The 18,002-nt window shown below is 37.6% G+C and overlaps 1 protein-coding gene across 1 annotated transcript in view; it reads right to left on the bottom strand.

Annotated features, from left to right (window-relative positions):
• Positions 1-6,966: 6,966 nt before the first annotated feature.
• grb2b (growth factor receptor-bound protein 2b) overlaps positions 6,967-18,002 on the bottom strand; it is a 37,226-nt gene continuing 26,190 nt past the window's right edge. The window contains exons 4-6 of the mRNA XM_053514022.1: positions 13,103-13,225; positions 9,115-9,283; positions 6,967-8,931 (exon numbers count right to left, since the gene is read on the bottom strand). Coding sequence (XP_053369997.1) covers positions 8,746-8,931; positions 9,115-9,283; positions 13,103-13,225 — 478 coding nt within the window. The 3' untranslated portion in view covers positions 6,967-8,745. The remainder of the gene's footprint in view (positions 8,932-9,114; positions 9,284-13,102; positions 13,226-18,002) is intronic.

Raw genomic sequence — 18,002 nt, 5'->3', positions numbered from 1 at the left:
ATGTGGTGGCCTGGGTAAAAGAATATCAAAGATGATCAAAGTCGCTTCCTGTTAGTGGTTTAAGGGCAACTCTGTCAACCTGTTGCACATGCTCAGTTTCAGATTATTGCGACTACAAGAAAAAGAAGAAAAAAAAAATATATACCACAGCTGCACAGACACATTACTCTCTCCGATCAGACCGATGACTCCTGATGTGTCTGTCACCTGCAAACGTCAGAGGTTTAACAGACGGGGTAATTCTGCACCAGTGCGAATGGTCAAGATTCCAGATGCGAGTTTTCTTAGTCAGAATTTTAAGATCACATTTATTAATATTAAACTATTATATTTCATTATTATTTACATCTGTGTTAATATATTACAACATCCACAAACAAGACTTGCCATTTCCTTTTTTAAGACTCTTTCATTACAATATACAATGTATATTAAAAACAATAAATACATTGATGCTACATCACCTACTTAGGTATGTAAGAATGCAACATGTTTTTTTTTTGTATGTCCCCAATATGACCTTCTACACTGTTAGTTAGTTGCATGGTCTATTCATACACGTTCCACTCTTCGACTGTCCAATTTCAGTCATCCATATCAGAGGGAATATGAAAACTTGTTGACCAATAGATGAAGTGTATTGAAAAGCGTGCCAAAAAATTATAGAGAACATATTATTATTATTATTCCCTCTGATATGGGTGACTGAAATTGGACAGTCGAAGACTGAAAAACAGCAAGTAATGTTGGTGTATTCTTTACAAATATATTTTGGTAAACCTGTGCTCATTTTAACCTCTTTGCAGATTCTTATTCGGGTCACGTGAATGTCCAACTGCCAACTGCCATTGTGTAATTTGCTTCTATTAATGTTAGTCTACGTCATACGTCAACCATTTTAGAACACCATCCTGACAAGATTAATAGCTTTTAAGAAGAAATGCACCTTCAGGATCAGGGTTCGATTCCCAGCCAGGGTCGATTCCCATCTCTGTGTGCATGGAGTTTGCATGTTCTTCCAGTGCTTGGTGGATTTTCTACAGGTACTTCGGTTTCCTCACACAGTCCAAGGATATGCAGATTAAGCTAACTGGAGTTCCCAAATTGCCTGTAGTGTGTGAATAAATAAGTGAGTGTGTGTGCCCTGCAATGAATTGGCACCCTGTCCAGGGTATATCCCACCTCCTTGGGATAGGCTCCAGGCCCCACATGTCCCTGAATACAGGATAAAGCAGTATAGATGGCGATGAGTGAGTAAGCGACGATGACATCTATTCATCCATCCATCCATCCATCCATCCATCCATTCATCCATCAGCCTTAACATTATGGCCAGTATCACAGCAGCTATACAGTGGTGTGAAAAAGTATTTGCCACCTTCCTGATTTCTTATTCTCTTGCATGTTTGTCACACAAAATGTTTCTGATCATCAAACACATTTAACTATTAGTCAAAGATAACACAAGTAAACACAAAATGCAGTTTTTAAATGATGATTTTTATTATTTAGGGAGAAAAAAAATCCAAACCTACATGGCCCTGTGTGAAAAAATAATTGCCCCCCTGAACCTAATAACTGGTTGGGCCACCCTTAGCAGCAATAACTGCAATCAAGCATTTGCGATAACTTGCATAGAGTCTTTTACAGCGCTCTGGAGGAACTTTGGCCCACTCATCTTTGCAGAATTGTTGTAATTCAGCTTTATTTGAGGGTTTTCTAGCATGAACCGCCTTTTTAAGGTCATGCCACAACATCTCAATAGGATTCAGGTCAGGACTTTGACTAGGCCACTCCAAAGTCTTCATTTAGTTTTTCTTCTAGTGGATTTGCTGGTGTGTTTTGGGTCATTGTCCTGTTGCAGCACCCAAGATCGCTTCAGCTTGAGTTGACGAACAGATAGCCGGACATTCTCCTTTAGGATTTTTTTGGTAGACAGTAGAATTCATGGTTCCCTCTATCACAGCAAGCCTTCCAGGTCCTGAAGCAGCAAAGCAACCCCAGACCATCACACTACCACCACCACATTTTACTGTTGGTATGATGTTCTTTTTCTGAAATGCTGTGTTACTTTTACGCCAGATGTAACAGGACACGCACCTTCCAAAAGTTCAACTTTTGTCTTGTCGGTCCACAAGGTATTTTCCCCAAAGTCTTGGCAATAATTAAGATGTTTTTTAGCAAAATTGAGACGAGCCTTAATGTTCTTTTTGCTTAAAAGTGGTTTGCGCCTTGGAAATCTGCCATGCAGGCCGTTTTTGCCCAGTCTCTTTCTTATGGTGGAGTCGTGAACACTGACCTTAATTGAGGCAAGTGAGGCCTGCAGTTCTTTAGATGTTGTCTTGGGGTCTTTTGTGGCCTCTCGGATGAGTTGTCTCTGCGCTCTTGGGGTAATTTTGGTCGGCCGGCCACTCCTGGGAAGGTTCACCACTGTTCCATGTTTTTGCCATTTGTGGATAATGGCTCTTACTGTGGTTCGCTGGAGTCCCAAAGCTTTAGAAATGGCTTTATAACCTTTACCAGACTAATAGATCTCAATTACTTTTGTTCTCATTTGTTTCTGAATTTCTTTGGATCTTGGCATGATGTCTAGCTTTTGAGGTGCTTTTGGTCTACTTCTCTGTGTCAGGTAGCTCCTATTTAAGTGATTTCTTGATTGAAACAGGTGTGGCAGTACTCAGGCCTGGGGGTGAGTACAGAAATTGAACTCAGGTGTGATAAACCACAGTTAAGTTATTTTTTAACAAGGGGGGCAATCACTTTTTCACACAGGGCCATGTAGATTTGGAGTTTTTTTTTCTCCCTTAATAACGTAAACCTTCATTTAAAAACTGCATTTTGTGTTCAATTATGTTATCTTTGACTAATAGTTAACGGTTTTTGATAAGCAGAAACATTTAAGTGTGACAAACATGCAAAAGAATAAGAAATCAGGAAGGGGGCAAATAGTTTTTCACACCACTGTAGTTACATTATCTTGTAACAATGGCACCTGGGAGTGAGTGGGATGTATTAGGCAGCTAGGAAAAATTGACGTGTTCAAAGAATTGGCAAACCTAAGGAATTGCATGACTCTGAAAAGAGTCAAATTGTGATGGCTAGATGACTGGATCAGAGCGACTTCAAAACTGCAGCTCTTGTGGAATGTTCCTGGTCTACAGTGGTTAGGATGTACCAAAAGTGCTCCAAGGAAGGAAAAATGGCGAACAAGCGACAGGCTCATAAATGGTCAAGGCTCACTGATGCATGTCAGGAGCGAAGGCTGGCCCACGTAGTTCAAAGTAATAGAAGAGCTATTGTAGCATAAATGGCTGAAAAAGGTTAATGCTTGTTCTTATAAAACGATGTCAAAACACATAGCCTTACTGTTTTAGTGGCAAACGGTAACCTATTATAACGGTTATAGCTAATCCGTGTTTTTATTAAAATATATATAACAAATAACTTAAAATTGTCCCCACATGCAGTACAAGCAACAGTATTGGTTGTAACGCGTTACAAAGTGGAGTACTTGGATTACTTTTTTAATGTAACGATTAATCTTAAGCGTTACGTCCGCCATTTAAGTACTCAGTTATTTTTTTTTTAATGTAATCTGTTATTTAGAAAATTTATGTAATCTGTGAGCCAGACAGCAGTCATTCCCAATCTGTTAGTGTGTGTGTGAATGTCGTCCTACAAGCCCCCTCTGTTATTCCTGCCGTTATATCCCTATCTCACCCATGCGGTTTGATGATGCAAGGACCGACGCGTGGAAAGATGGAAACCTAATCACAGCGCCAAAACTTGCGGTGAATCATGATAAACCGTACTTACTGCCACCGCACAAAACCGCATAGGTGAGATAGGGGTATTAGTAGGTAACAGATTATGGGCCAAACTTTACTGAGTGATGATGGTAGAATAATTATAAAGGTCTTGACTTAAAAAAGATACATAAAGAGTCACAAAGGAGTTTTAATTTTTTGCAATGGAAAAGTACTCGAACTAGTTACTTTTATCAGATAATAACACTGTAATGTAACTGATTACTTTTTGAAGACAGTAATTTTGTAATGTAATTAGTCACTTTAAAAAGTAATGTCCCCCAACATTGATAAGCGATGACCCGTGTAGCAGATGAACCTTTTTTTTTAATGCATATTTACTGTTTACTATTAATACACACTGAATTTAAAAGATCAAAGAATGCTAAAGCATGGTTCTAGGCAGCATGTGTCCCCTGTAACACTGCTGTAGCGTGACTATTTAAAGCTACACGCTCAAACTCAATTTCACAGAGAAACTGGAAATAACGTAAAATATAAGCTACATTCGACCGTGAAACCACCAGAAGCTTGCAGGTGGTGTGGTTTAAACAGCCTGAGCTCTTATCGTCATCTGCAGCAGCAGGAGTGCACATGGCAGGAGTACAGGAGTTCTTACTGCTTTTGCATACTTTACAACCACCACATGAGCCAGCAGAGCAGGCCACACTGGCAAAAAAAAAAACACAGCTATTTCGAGACACAGCACTTATCTGATACTGAACCACATTTAATGTCATTTGAATAGAAAAACACTGAGCAGCACTGCTCCGAGTTATGATCTGAACTAAAGCACTTCAGATAATTTGACTACAGGCATGAAAGTCAGGATAAAGCAGCCCGAGTGGAACTTGTGTGTGTGTGTGTGTGTGTGTGTGGCAAAATTGAACTATAGTACACACACACCGTAGAAATGTTTTAGTCAGAGCATGATATCAAGTGAAGTAGAATTCCACATGTTGTAACTATGCTTCTCATTTTGCATTAGAGTTTACATGAGAAACTCGAGCAGCAACACCAGGAAAACTCCCTCTGGCCAAGATGTCAGTCGATGTATTTGCATTGGTTGCAAAATGAGCCAGCATCCTCAATGCATTTCAACACAAACACATTTGTGGCATAATGTTAGATACACGTTTATAACCCTGGGTGCAAGGAAGGAGTATTTCTTCTATATAACCATTATAGAAGACCATTCACACAGATGATTCACGCTCAGCCAATCCTCCTACCAACTGTACATGTTTTTACTTTGGGAGAGTGAAACTGGAGAACCTGAAAGAAATACAGATTCAGATGCTAGACCATGCATGGTCTAACATGAAAAGTTACACAGGACGGAGATTCTCTGCCCTTAAAATAAGTCAAAAGCCATCAATCCATTTTAAGGTTTTCAGTTCAGCCATTGAAACATTGCCGCAGGCTTGTTTGTCATGTGACTAGTTAGCTATTATCATGTTGCATAAATAAAATTTCTAGTGCCGTGATGAAAACAGACTAAAACAAAAAAGTGGCAAAAAAAAGAGAGGAGAAAAAAGAATGGATTTTATCTAGGTGGACTTTTTTCGAGGACTTGCTAAGAATACACTTCATGAGCAAATGCTTGTGGGCCTTCGTCATACAACAGTTGTCTGGCAACCGACAGTTGAGGTTGAAAAAGTAGTTTGAAAGTAGTTTTAAATTATTACTGGTATTATTCAGCCAAAAGGTGAGGAGAATAAAACATGGTGGGGGTAAACAGACCTGTAAATCCCACAAGTTTATGTTTATATTCCTCTTATTCCACTTTGGAGTATCAGCTACATTAACTTTTGTGTAGGTTTTGTGGTTAAATCCCAAATACTCTAATGTTAAATGTTTCACAAGGGCAAATAGTGCCCTTGATTAGGGGTTAGCACTGGATATGAAATTCAGCCTTGAATTTATCAGGAAAGATGTATGTAGTTGAACGTCCCAATGCTGTTACATTCTAGTGTTGTAAGAAAGTATAACTGAAAGAAATAAGTGCTGTATAATTGCTATTGTGATCATTTATCTCCTTATGCTGCTTTATTATGATGATGATATCAAAGCCCTGCTTTTTTTCTGATTAGAGCGCTAGGACCCCAGGTTGAAGCCCAGGCACCTTCACATCTCTCATGAACTCCACAGACATTAACCTGCACTCGGGATCGAACTCAGGACCCTGGATCTTTGACTCACATTAAACCTTAATCTTTAGCTTATAAAACAACTGACTGCTTTATTTGAATTTTATTTATTTTTTGGCAAACTGGCGGTGCAGCGAGCAGTGCTGATGACTCACAGGGTCAGGGCTCTGATCCTGTGCTCGGGTTACTGTATTTTTGGCATTTCCTACCCTGGGTGTGTTCCTAGGATCGGCTCTAGATCCAACACACAGTGGTACTGATTTAAATAGTGAGTACAAATTAACATTAAAATGAAAGAGCCTTTTTTTAATCATCTAAACAGCAGTACTAGATCACATTAAAGTAGTTTAAACAAACTTAGTTTTAAAAGAAAAGGTTTAATTTTTAAACTATTTTTTATTTTTACAAAAAAGTTACTTCCCTTTCCTCCTTGCTACTAATTTTTCTTAGTGACTAAAAATATGGATGTTTTAAATAAACCAGTGGTAGACAGCTCAATTTGAGCTCTCAACACTGAGAGGGAAAACTTACATGCTAAGACAAGAGCGACTGAGCCACAAGCCTCAGTTAAGCCTCTTCAGTCAATTTAGAAGGAAGTGTTTTTAATCTACCCTGAACACAGGGTGGCTCAAGTATGAATGCACAGGTATTTCTCCTTTTAAGAAATGTGATATTTTCTTTTTTTATTTCAGACTCAAGACGACTTTGAAACTAAACAAACACTCTGCTTTGTTTTCTCTTTGATTTCATCTGAATCCGCTCAGGACAATCTCTGCGTGTAACAGTTTTGATCCAATACAAAAATAATTGACAGTGTTGAATGTATTTAGCACCAGTTTTGAAATGTGTCAATTTGACCATTTGCTGTAATTTATGAATGTAAAAACATTTTTGCCTAACAAACAACTTATATTAACAGCTGTGTAGCCATTTGTGTTTACACGTGTCCTTAAATTGCTGTGCATGACTAACACACTTGACAAGCTAAGTACAGATAACATAACATCACAATATTTTTAGAATTTCATTTTTATTAATTGAAAAAAAAAAAGCAAATTAAAAAAGAGCCCCAAAAAACAATAACAAAAAAAAATAAAATAATAATAATTGTCAAAACTCTTTAGGTAAGAAAAGGTAGGACATTTAAATAGGAAGGATTGGTTCCATGTGGACACTGGTGCAAAGTGTCCAAGGGGGAAGTGTGTACAACACCAGCTCTTACTTTGGGACTGACGGAACCCGGCACAGGAGCCAAAGCTGAAGCCGGAGACACCGACACACCAGAGAAAAGGCACTAATCCAGAGAGAACAACAAAACAAAAACAACAAAAAGGCTCGGGGGTAAAAAACGAAACAAACAAACAAAAAAAAAAAACATAAAAGAATCAAAAATGGCTGACACAGAAAGTGCTCAAAACACACAATAAAAATGGAGAGAAAGGGGAAAATAACAGTTACATCAGTAAAGTTGAAATCTCTACTATTCACATACAAAGACTATGATTTCGCATACTGGTATTATTGGTGCCAGTTTGGGGACTGGCGAAATACATCATAACGAAAGATCAAAATCGCATGATTTTTAATCTCATGATGAAAAAGTGTATACACATCTAGTGCATATTGTTTCATGTGGATGCATACATGGTCATACATGGTTTTGACACTGTAAAAAGACACGCCTCTGTGTGGTTCAGGACAGTGACTTTTACTTCCCTCACGCTCATTTCGAAGGTCTAAAGTCAGCTACATTCACGGCCCGAGGAAAAGAAAGGGAAAAAGTGGCTGCGGTAATAACCTTGGCTTTGAATGGTGGCTGGCCTCATGATAATTTCACATTAAACAAACTCCTGCAGGAGGACAACGTCCCTCACCTGCATCTCACCCGACGAGTCCTGATAAACAGCTAGGTTTATGAATGCGCAGCTCCAAGACGAACGTTACTTTCATCCAGAGGGAATATGTGGCGAGTTAAATATAGCATGCCGACGTATCTGAGAAATCTCAGATTGTAATTCATCGAAATGGTTCAGCATGTCCTAGAGCTACTTCGTTCCATCCAAAAACAACTGAACATAATTTACATCTAAACAAAAATAAATGTGTGGAAAGATAAAACAGACAAACACATACAAATATATAATATATATCTTCTTAAAAATGGATTCTCTTTATGTATATTTTCACGGCACCAAAAACCAATGTACAAAGTTCTTGTGCCTGTTACTTCAGACTTTGTAACTTGTTATTAGCATCAATTATATATATTTTTTTAAATTGCATCTATCTAATGTGTGGTAGTTTTTTTTTATTTTTATTTTTTTATAAAATCTTTTTTCTTTCGTTAAACCCAAAATGGCCTCAAAATTTCCTGTTACAATGTGATTAAAACATGCAGCCGAAACTTAATGAAAGGAAAATGCACTATAATGAAAAGGAGTCGATGAAGAGAAAATGGGGAGGCAGACAGAGCAGGGAAACCTACATACAGGATTGTTGTGGTGTTAATATGTGTGATGTTGCATTAAGCTTAGGGTCATTAGACCCTGGCTGCAAGCTTTCATAGTGATGCAATCAATATTTCTCAGGAATTAACATTGAATTTTTTCTTTGCCCATTATGTCACTGGAGAAATGAAACACTCTCCTGATCCTTTTTTCCCCCCAGTTTTCATTTTTCTCTTTTCACTCTGCAAAACACATGGTGTTAGGGGCAGAGGGGGACATTTAGGCGATTTATTAAAAGAGGGGTGTGTGGCTTTGGAAAGAAGGGACCTACAGGTTTATTGTTTACATGTTCCGATTGACGGGCGTGACGTAATTGCGCGGGAACATGCCCGTCTGGCCGTGGCACGCACCCTTCCACCAGTTAGGATCAGAGTTGTCCAGGACTTGGATGAAATCGCCTCGGCGGAAACCCAGCTCTCCGTCCTCCTGAGGGTCAAAGTCGAACAGGGCCTGCACGTACGTGGGGTGCTGCACAAACAACGAAAGAAATGGCGTCATGATTACGATGCGCTGAACACACCAAACACATGTAACTGTCAACAAGGTTCTTCTAAAATCAGCTGTCAATACACTACATGGTAAATACTTGAGTAGATCTTAAACATAAGCAGATATACTGTACAAGTCAACTTTTCTGTGTTTTTGACTGACCTGAGGCACCTGCTCGATGTCACGTAGAAAGATCTGTTGGTTTCGAGAGACGGAGGTTGAACGGTGATAATCCACCAGCTCGTTGAGGGAGTTAAATTTTACAACCCACAAGAAGTACTTTCCTGCCCCGTCACGCAACACTTTAAAATGCTGAACATCATTGCCAAACCTGCAGGTACAGCGAGAGAGAGAGAGAGAGAGAGAGAGAGAGAAAGAGAGAGAGAGAGAGAGAGAGAGAAAGCCAAGTAAAACAGTTATTTGTTTGTATTAGGGTTTATTGCCATATCAGCTTCACAGGCTATTTCATGGCAGATATATAATAAACATTCAACCAATTTATATAAAACTTATATAATTTAAAGTTATAGATATAATGGGATAAATAAATATCACATTATAGCATTGTATGGCCAGAAGAACAATATTTTATATAAGGCTCTTCAGATGCACTTTTGATAGAAATTGTAAAAGTTTTTCTGGTTTCATCTTGCAAAATAAGTTCTGTAAAGTTTGTTCTGGTAGAAATTGTTGTCTCCTGGCATTAAAACCTGAGCAGGTCAAAAGTAAATGCTTTATGGTCAGATAGGTGCTACAGTGATTACAATTCGGAGCTTCCTCGCCCTTTAATAAATATGCATGGGTCAAACTCATACGGCCTACACGGCAACTACACGGTACAATAACAGTTGAAACCATTTTTTTAACCATTTGGATGGTTTTCATTATGGATAAATGTCACATTTTGCTACATTAAGAACATAATGAAAAGTATAGTTTATGTGAAGATTGCTCTGATGTCTATTTCACTCTATGATATACACATTATTAATGTGGACTGCTTGTAGTGAAGGGTTTGCATAGATTTTTCTTAGCCTATTAGGCTAATTTATTTTTCTTGAATTTTACCCCATACATATCAGTAGACTATAAGCATAATAAGAGTACTAAATAATAAAGTACTATATAATTAAACATGGTGTCCAATTTTCACAATCCTTTTAGAAATACAACTATCCTGCCAGACATATACACACAGAAATTAATAAATACTACTAATAAATAATAACAATAATAATAATAATAAAAAAAGGTAAATGAATAAAATGTCCCCGGCATATCAATAAAGTACAAGTGCACATGACGAGCTTAAACTATTTGCACACCATTTAAGAAAATACAAATGCAATTTCTCCTAAGATGTCATTCATGTCATCTCCCTTATCCATATACAGTATGTATTGGAGGCACGCACTCACTTATTACTGGCTGTTTAAGATAAGTTGCTGCGTTTATCAAAAGTTTTTTAATTTAAAAGAGGTGGACCTTGCGTCTTTCACTACAAATATAGTAAAAGAGTTTTCCATTCTTTTATCAATATCGACACTAATCACGCAAATGTCACTGACGCAGCGAATGGAACAGGTTTAAAAACACGACCATGTTCCTTTAAGGAGACAGCACGTCAAGCTTATCTTCAACCCTCCAATTGTAGAGCGGTCATATAATCCAGTAATAAAATGTATTCAAATGGTGGACTGTGGAACGACCTTATCCTGGTAACACAGAAACAAACCCAGAATCTCTGCCCGCTTCCAGTCAGTCAGGTGTGGCGGTGGAATAAATTGGGTAATTACCCCGATGATAATCAAGAGCTGCTTTGCATATGAAACTTCACATGAAAGGCCAGAACATCTGAAGGCGTGACGCTAGACGAGACAGGAGCCGACAGCACACACACACACACACACACATGATTACACGCAGACAATAGCGTATGAAACCAAGGTGGATTAAATATGAGACTGAAAGCCTAGCTTGGAAGAACTGAACACTAGAGGTCAGCTAAACGCCTACAGTCTGTCTGTACAATTTACATTTATACTCAGAGGAATTTAAGGGTTCAGACAATTCAGCTTCTGTAAGTTAATATATACGTCCAGCGCGTCGATGCGATTCAAATTTGTCCAACTTGTGTACTTCATGAGATTATTCATGAGCACAAACCTTAACCTTCTCAGTCAGTACAACTGGTTTGATAATAAGTAGATGGAAAAGATTTTTAGCTTTCAGGCTAATGACAAAGAAGGTAAGAAAGAAGGCAGCAATTACTGGGTGGGAAGAAAGGGGTAGGCTGACCTGAAAGCAGCATGGACAACAATACACAGAGAACAATGAGCGATGAACTGCACTACTAATCATTTCAATCATCTTTTTCTACAGGCATTTAGAGAAACCAAAACTTTTGGAACACCACAAAAAAATGCAACTCTCGGCCAATAACTCGGCTTGTTTGGAAAAAAATGGGGTTGTTATATGATCAAGGGAACACCACACACAGTAACGTGTAAGAGCAGCGGTACATGGGGAACGCTTCTCTGCAAACAGTGTTAGGGCATTACATTCAGAGACTGACCAAGACATGTACTTTGACATATTAAATTAGAATCTAATCTAAATGGCCAAGAAACTGATATCTAGAGAAAAGACTTATGTTTCAATAAGAGCATGACACCAACCATGACCCCATAATAATAATCACTCATGAAGGCCTTGCTTGGCCTTGTCACGCGACCAACATAAGTTCCATTGATTTATGGAGGACATTAAAATTTTAAGGGCAACACTAAGTCTCGCGTAACCCTATGAAAATGAAGACAGGTTGCAGGAAAAAATGAGCCAAAATAAAACCACAATGTTGCAAAAATGCAATTATTTCTTACCGAAAACGTCTGGAAGCTGTATCTGCCCGACCATGGCTTTGCAACAAAGTATAATTTTGGTAATTTGTGGCTTGTGAAACGTCAGGTCCATTTAAACACATTTCTTTATGCTAACCAGGTCACACATTTTTGTTTATACTTCTAAATAAAAAAGTATGCATGTCTACATACAGTTAAATACAGAAACAAAACTAAGGCCGTGTCCAGTCGTAGCAGGGTATTTTTAAAAGATATTTTTCTCTGCGGTTTTTGGCGCTTCTGTGACGGTGGTTTTCGACGTGATCCGTCGGACTTCTACAAAGCGCAACCGGTGATGAGAGTTTGTCTGGGCTTCTGATTGGCCCCCTGTTGATTAGGGAGGCTCCTGACAGCACTTAACAGAGCGTTTTCATGCTGACAATGATATTTTTAAAACGTAGGTCGTGTGGACAGAATTATTTTAAAAAAACAAAGATAATAAACAAAAATATCTGGCTACATGTGGACATGGCCTAAGAGACAAACACACAAACAGAGCTCTTAAAGGGAGCCGCTGTCTAAAAACCCCTTTTCCACTGATCTGGTTCCCGTGCCGGTTCCCAATTTTGGAACCAGTGCCGCGCTTTTCCACAGAAATAAGCACCGAACCGGCCCAAAACTCTGCTGGTCTAGTTGCGGAAACCCCGAGCGGTGGGCGGAGTTATAGAAAATGGCGGAGACTCAAAGTCCATTAATGTGGAGCGCGGACGGAACAAAAGCGCTTTTAGCAATTTAGACATCCGCCGAGATTCAGCAGAAATTGGAAAGTGCTTTAAGAAAAAAAAAAAAAAAAGTTTATGAGGAAATAAGAGAAGAACTAATAGTCGAAGGCTTCACACGAACAACCGACCAAATAGTGAATGAGCAAGTTGTCTACGTCGATCTCTTTCAGCGGTTATAACACGTCGAATAAGCTGCCTTTGGATACTGAAATACATTTTCATAGTTTGGAGAATAACCAGTAAACTGACTTCAGCCATGTTCATTTCTGTTTAGTGGGCGTGGCCTGTGACGTATTATCATGCAGCTCCCCCTGAGCTCCTGTCTAGTGTAAATGTGGGCCGGCACCAGCACCAGTGTAGTGGAAATGAGGTATACGAGACCCTCTGTAAGCTCTCCACTTACAGTATGATTTCAATCTTACAGTCAAGGTAGAGCAGACAAATAAGGGAATAAATGAAAAAGTAAGAACGCAATGCATGGTGTAAATTATTCAGAGTTACTGTATGAGCTCCAGTATGGCCACTCACTTGACAGACAGGGAGAAGTCTCCAGGCGCACTCTCGCTCTCTCTAATAAGGAAAGCTCCATCGTGCCTCTGTTTGTTCAGCAGCTCCTCTGCTCTCGCCCGAGGAATCCTCCCAAAGAACCACCTGCACACACACACACACACACACACACACACACACACACACACACACAAATACAAAGAAAACCGATTACTCAAAAATGACTTGCAATCTGTTCATCTGAGCATGATGGAGTTACACCATAACATACAGTTTCCACTTGAGTGTTTCCAAACAGTGTTAGTAACCAGTTCAGACTTAAAAATTTTTTTTAATATACATTTTTAAAAATCAAAACCAACACTTGTATGCAGAGCGTGACTTTTCTAGGTGGAAAAACCTATCATCCTATCATGTTTTTTTTTTCTCCTGGAACATTTACTGCACAATGCAATGAGGAAGTGGTCACGCAGGGCAGATGTCTGCATTCACTGTACATATTTGCATTACAGAGACGATAAGGAACACGCTGACACCTCTGAGAGCGTGCAGGTTCAATACAGATGTTACATAAAAAAATAAATAAAAAAAACAGCTGTCCTGTTGCGGCCTCTCCATTTCCTCTACACATGCCCATCTTCCTGGAGAAAACTGGCTGCCGGTGACATGAATAAAAATTCAAACATGTTAAGAGCCAAAGGTAGCCAGGCGGGTGGAAATCACAGCCACATTTTTAAAAAGCTGTATTCACACACGACAAGCGCAATACAACTTTTTCATATTTATCCACAGACAAATATCATGTGCGATAAGAGACGTTTTTTTAAAATCTGCTATTGTTGACTAGACCTTTCTGAACCTTTAGCTCTTGCTTAAAATGTATATAGAGCAGGAAAGTCAAACATAATGCTCTGCTGGGCTTAATCAGGTTGACAAAGGGTCCAACATATGACCTTAGAAGCCATTTTCATGTTAAGAACTAGACATTAGCTGAACTAAAAGATGTAGAACAACGAGTCTATAATATTACACTATGGAGAACAACAGAGCAATAAACTGGGGTACTAATCAAATGAGCTAAAATGTAATTCTTTATTAACAAACTATAACCTATTCTTTTTAAAAACACAATACATATTAGAAAACGATTATTAGTAATTATTATTAATTGGCTGGTTTATAGCTTGATCAGCCTTGAATATAACCATTTCTGAGTTTCTGACTGGTGCAATGTTTTTCTTGTGTTACATTATCAAACGTCGTTGTATGCATTAAAAGCCTGTGATCAGCCTTTCTTTTCTACAAAGTATTACGAGGGAGTTGAAAACTCTTGTATTTAAGTTATTTTGTATTGTTAAAATGCTACCCTTTGTTTTTAAATGAGAAAACTATTATATATATATATATATATATATATATATATATATATATATATAATATAATATTATATTATATTTATATATTATATTATATTATATTATATTATATTATATTATATATATATATATATATATATATATATATAAAAACTGTGACAAAGTATTGCAATATAAACTGAATCGGCAGCTAGGTATCGTGATAATATTGTATCTGTCGGTCCTGGGTGATTCCCTAATGGTTATGCCATTAAAACTCTTTTTCCTGAAGTGTATATAAATATCTGGTTTCAACTGTAAATGCTGATGAAAGACTGTGTGTATACAGACTATGCAAGAAGCAAATACACACCTATAGTTTTATGATAAAATGTATGCTGTAACATAACTGTGGGTGTGATTAAATAATTTTTTTTTACTGTCTGGTGCTTGTGACTAAACTATATGTATAATGATGTTTTTATTTAACTTTTTTCTTTTTTACATTTTAAAAGGAAGCGTCGTTAAATTAAACAACGTTTATTGCCAATTATTATGCATTATAAATTATTTTATAATATTATATATATATATATATATATATATATATATATATATATATATATATATATATATATATATATATATATATAGAAAACATAATTTAAATCTTCAGGACATCTTTGATTTAAAGTCTGTTTTACACAGAAATGTATAAAGGTACTACAATGTTACGTTTACCAAACATCTCTCCTTAAATCCTACTGGATACAAAGAAATTTAATAAAAAAAAAAAAGGATGCGAAGATGAACCGTATGAAACTTCTAGCAATAACATCATAGCAATCAGTGCCAACACTTATGCTTCCTACTTCTGAATAAACATAAATGTGTAAATCACACTGTTTATAATAATACAGTTATAAAAATACAGATGTTTACCAGGAGTAAATACAGCCATCTGGACACACTAAGCTTCTACAAGTCTAATTATTTAAGTTAACAAGTTTATCCTAGAATATGGACTACATGCTCATTAAGATCTCCGAGCAACACGGATACGGTTTGCTGCTATTTTTATTCCTTTATTACTTCTCATGAATTTCTGACTTACCCGAACCAGCACATTAGAAGAAGGAAAGAAAGAAAAAAAAAACCTAATTCAGGAGGCGGCAGTGATGAGTGATGTCACACCCAACCATGTTACCACAGCAAGAATAAATGTTCTGTCATGGAAGATCTTTCGTAGATAAAATTTTTCAGCAATTGGCCAGATTTCCCACAGTAGCTCTTCTGTCAAACCAGGCCGGTTATCCTCCGCTCCCGACGTGCATCAATGTCTACATTTACATGGACAATCTCTCTTCAATCACATTCTTATCTTACCTGCTTACATGGGCCCTGATGTGATACAATGGCAGTTTGCGTGCTCAAAGCATTTTGTCAAATTTTTCCCTAGCTTTAAGGTTAGGTTAGGCTTTCCATCTTTTATTAGATGATAAATCCCGCCTACTGCATTTTGATCGGTTACAATAACTCAGAATGATTTATGATTGGTTAAATTATTTACCGTGTTTGAAATGACGAGCCAATAGGTGAAAGTTAAGTGGTAGATTATTGTTCTCTCGCGGAGTTTAGAGATAATCATCTCTGAGAAACTCATCATGCCACCAATATTAGCCCCGAACAAAAGTATTATCAAAATGTTCATGCCACTCTTCTCATTCCGACTAAAAATTCATTCTGATGAGCCTGGATGTGGTTGCACTGTCCTTTTTATATCAATTGGCCTATTGTTCCCATTATTAATAAACATAAACGTACCTAAACAGCCTGGGTTCTCACAATCCAATTTTCTTTTTTATACCAGTTGTGTCTATTTATTATGACTTGATGCAAGACTTTTACCAGTGCTGTCAAAATATTTGTGTTAATTAAAATTAATTAATCACATAAAAAAAAAACAGCCAGAGGGAACAGCTGATAATTATAGTAGGAAAATTCCTTTTTGCCTCTTAACAATTCAAGCCTAAAATATCACCTCAACGCAAAGCATTTAGGAGCGAACTTACAAGCTTCAACTTTGTCCAAAACCCAGCAGCTTTATGGCATAGAAAACAAAAGTTGAAAGAGGAGCAACAAACGTCATTTGAAGTGAAATACTTTTAAATATCTCTACAGCAAACAACAAACACAACAAAACGATATCACAGAACAAGTGATTAATTAGATAATTTCTATGTAATCGCTAATAAGTACACTTACCCATTTTTTTCACGCTTAACACACTAACTTTGAAAACTGACTTTACTTGCTGCCTGATGTATCCTACCCCTTATCCGTTGTAACAAGATAATCAATATCAGTGAGGAAATGTTACACACGGCCATGCTGTGATCTTTGTCAATTTATCCACCCAAAATAATAAAGTCTGTCGGTTAACGCCATGAATAAACCCCTTTAGAAGACTAAACTAGAATATTCCAGTTATATTACAGTCGTGTTCAAAATAATAGCAGTCCAACTTCAGTAACCAGAAGTGAATTGTTTTGGGGAGAAATTATATTTCTTTAGGGTAAATATTTTACTTGTAGATATAGTAGAGTAATAGAAAACCAACAGACTTAACAGTCATGACTTGCATGCACCTGATTCTGTGTAATTGGATCATTAATTGAAAAGGGGCATGTTAAAAATAATAGCAGTGTGGAGTTCAATTAGAGAGGTAAATTATTCTGTGAAAAACAGGTTCAAAGAAGTGCAGAAAAGGATAGCCTGCTCTGTTAAAATGATACCAAATGCTTTTAACAGAAAGACGTGAAAGAAAACAGAAAATCATCCGAATGGATCGAAAAAACAACAAAACGGAAAAGACTCAGCCAATGATCAGTTCCAGCATGATCAAAGAACATATAAAGTTACCCGTGAGTACTGTTACTAATGGAAGACGGCTATGTGAAGTCAAGCTATCAGCAAGAAGCCCCAGCAAAGTCCTATTGTTGAAAAAAAAAAAAAAAAGACATGTGCTGAAGAGGTGACAGCTCGCCAAAGAACACATTGACTGGCCTAAAGAGAAAGGGCACAATATTTTGAGGACTAATGAAAGCAAGATTGTTCTTTTTGGATCTAGAGGCCACAGACAGTTTGTCAGGTGACCCCCAAACACTAAATTTAGACAGTGAAGCATGGCGGAACAAGCATCATGATATAGGGATGCCTCTCGTACCATGGCGTTGGGCCTATTTATCACATTTCAGGGATCATGGATCAATTTGAGTACATCAGAATACTTAAAGAAGTCATGATGCCTCATCACAAAGAGGAAATGCCCTTGAAATGGATGTTTCAACAAGACAACGACCCCAAACACACCAGTAAGCGAGCAGCATCTTGGTTCCAGACCAACAAGATTAATGTTATGGAGTGGCCAGCCCAATCCCCAGACCTTAATACAATAGAAAACTTGTGGGCTGACATTAAAAATGCTGTTCTGAGGCAAAACTAAGAAATGCAGATGGATTGTGGCGTGTAGTACAATTGTCACAAATGTGAAGCAGTTCTCATAA

The sequence above is a fragment of the Clarias gariepinus genome, chromosome 16 (assembly GCF_024256425.1).
Source record: "Clarias gariepinus isolate MV-2021 ecotype Netherlands chromosome 16, CGAR_prim_01v2, whole genome shotgun sequence".
NCBI lineage: Eukaryota > Metazoa > Chordata > Actinopteri > Siluriformes > Clariidae > Clarias > Clarias gariepinus.
This window is presented reverse-complemented; position numbering and strand designations above follow the sequence as displayed.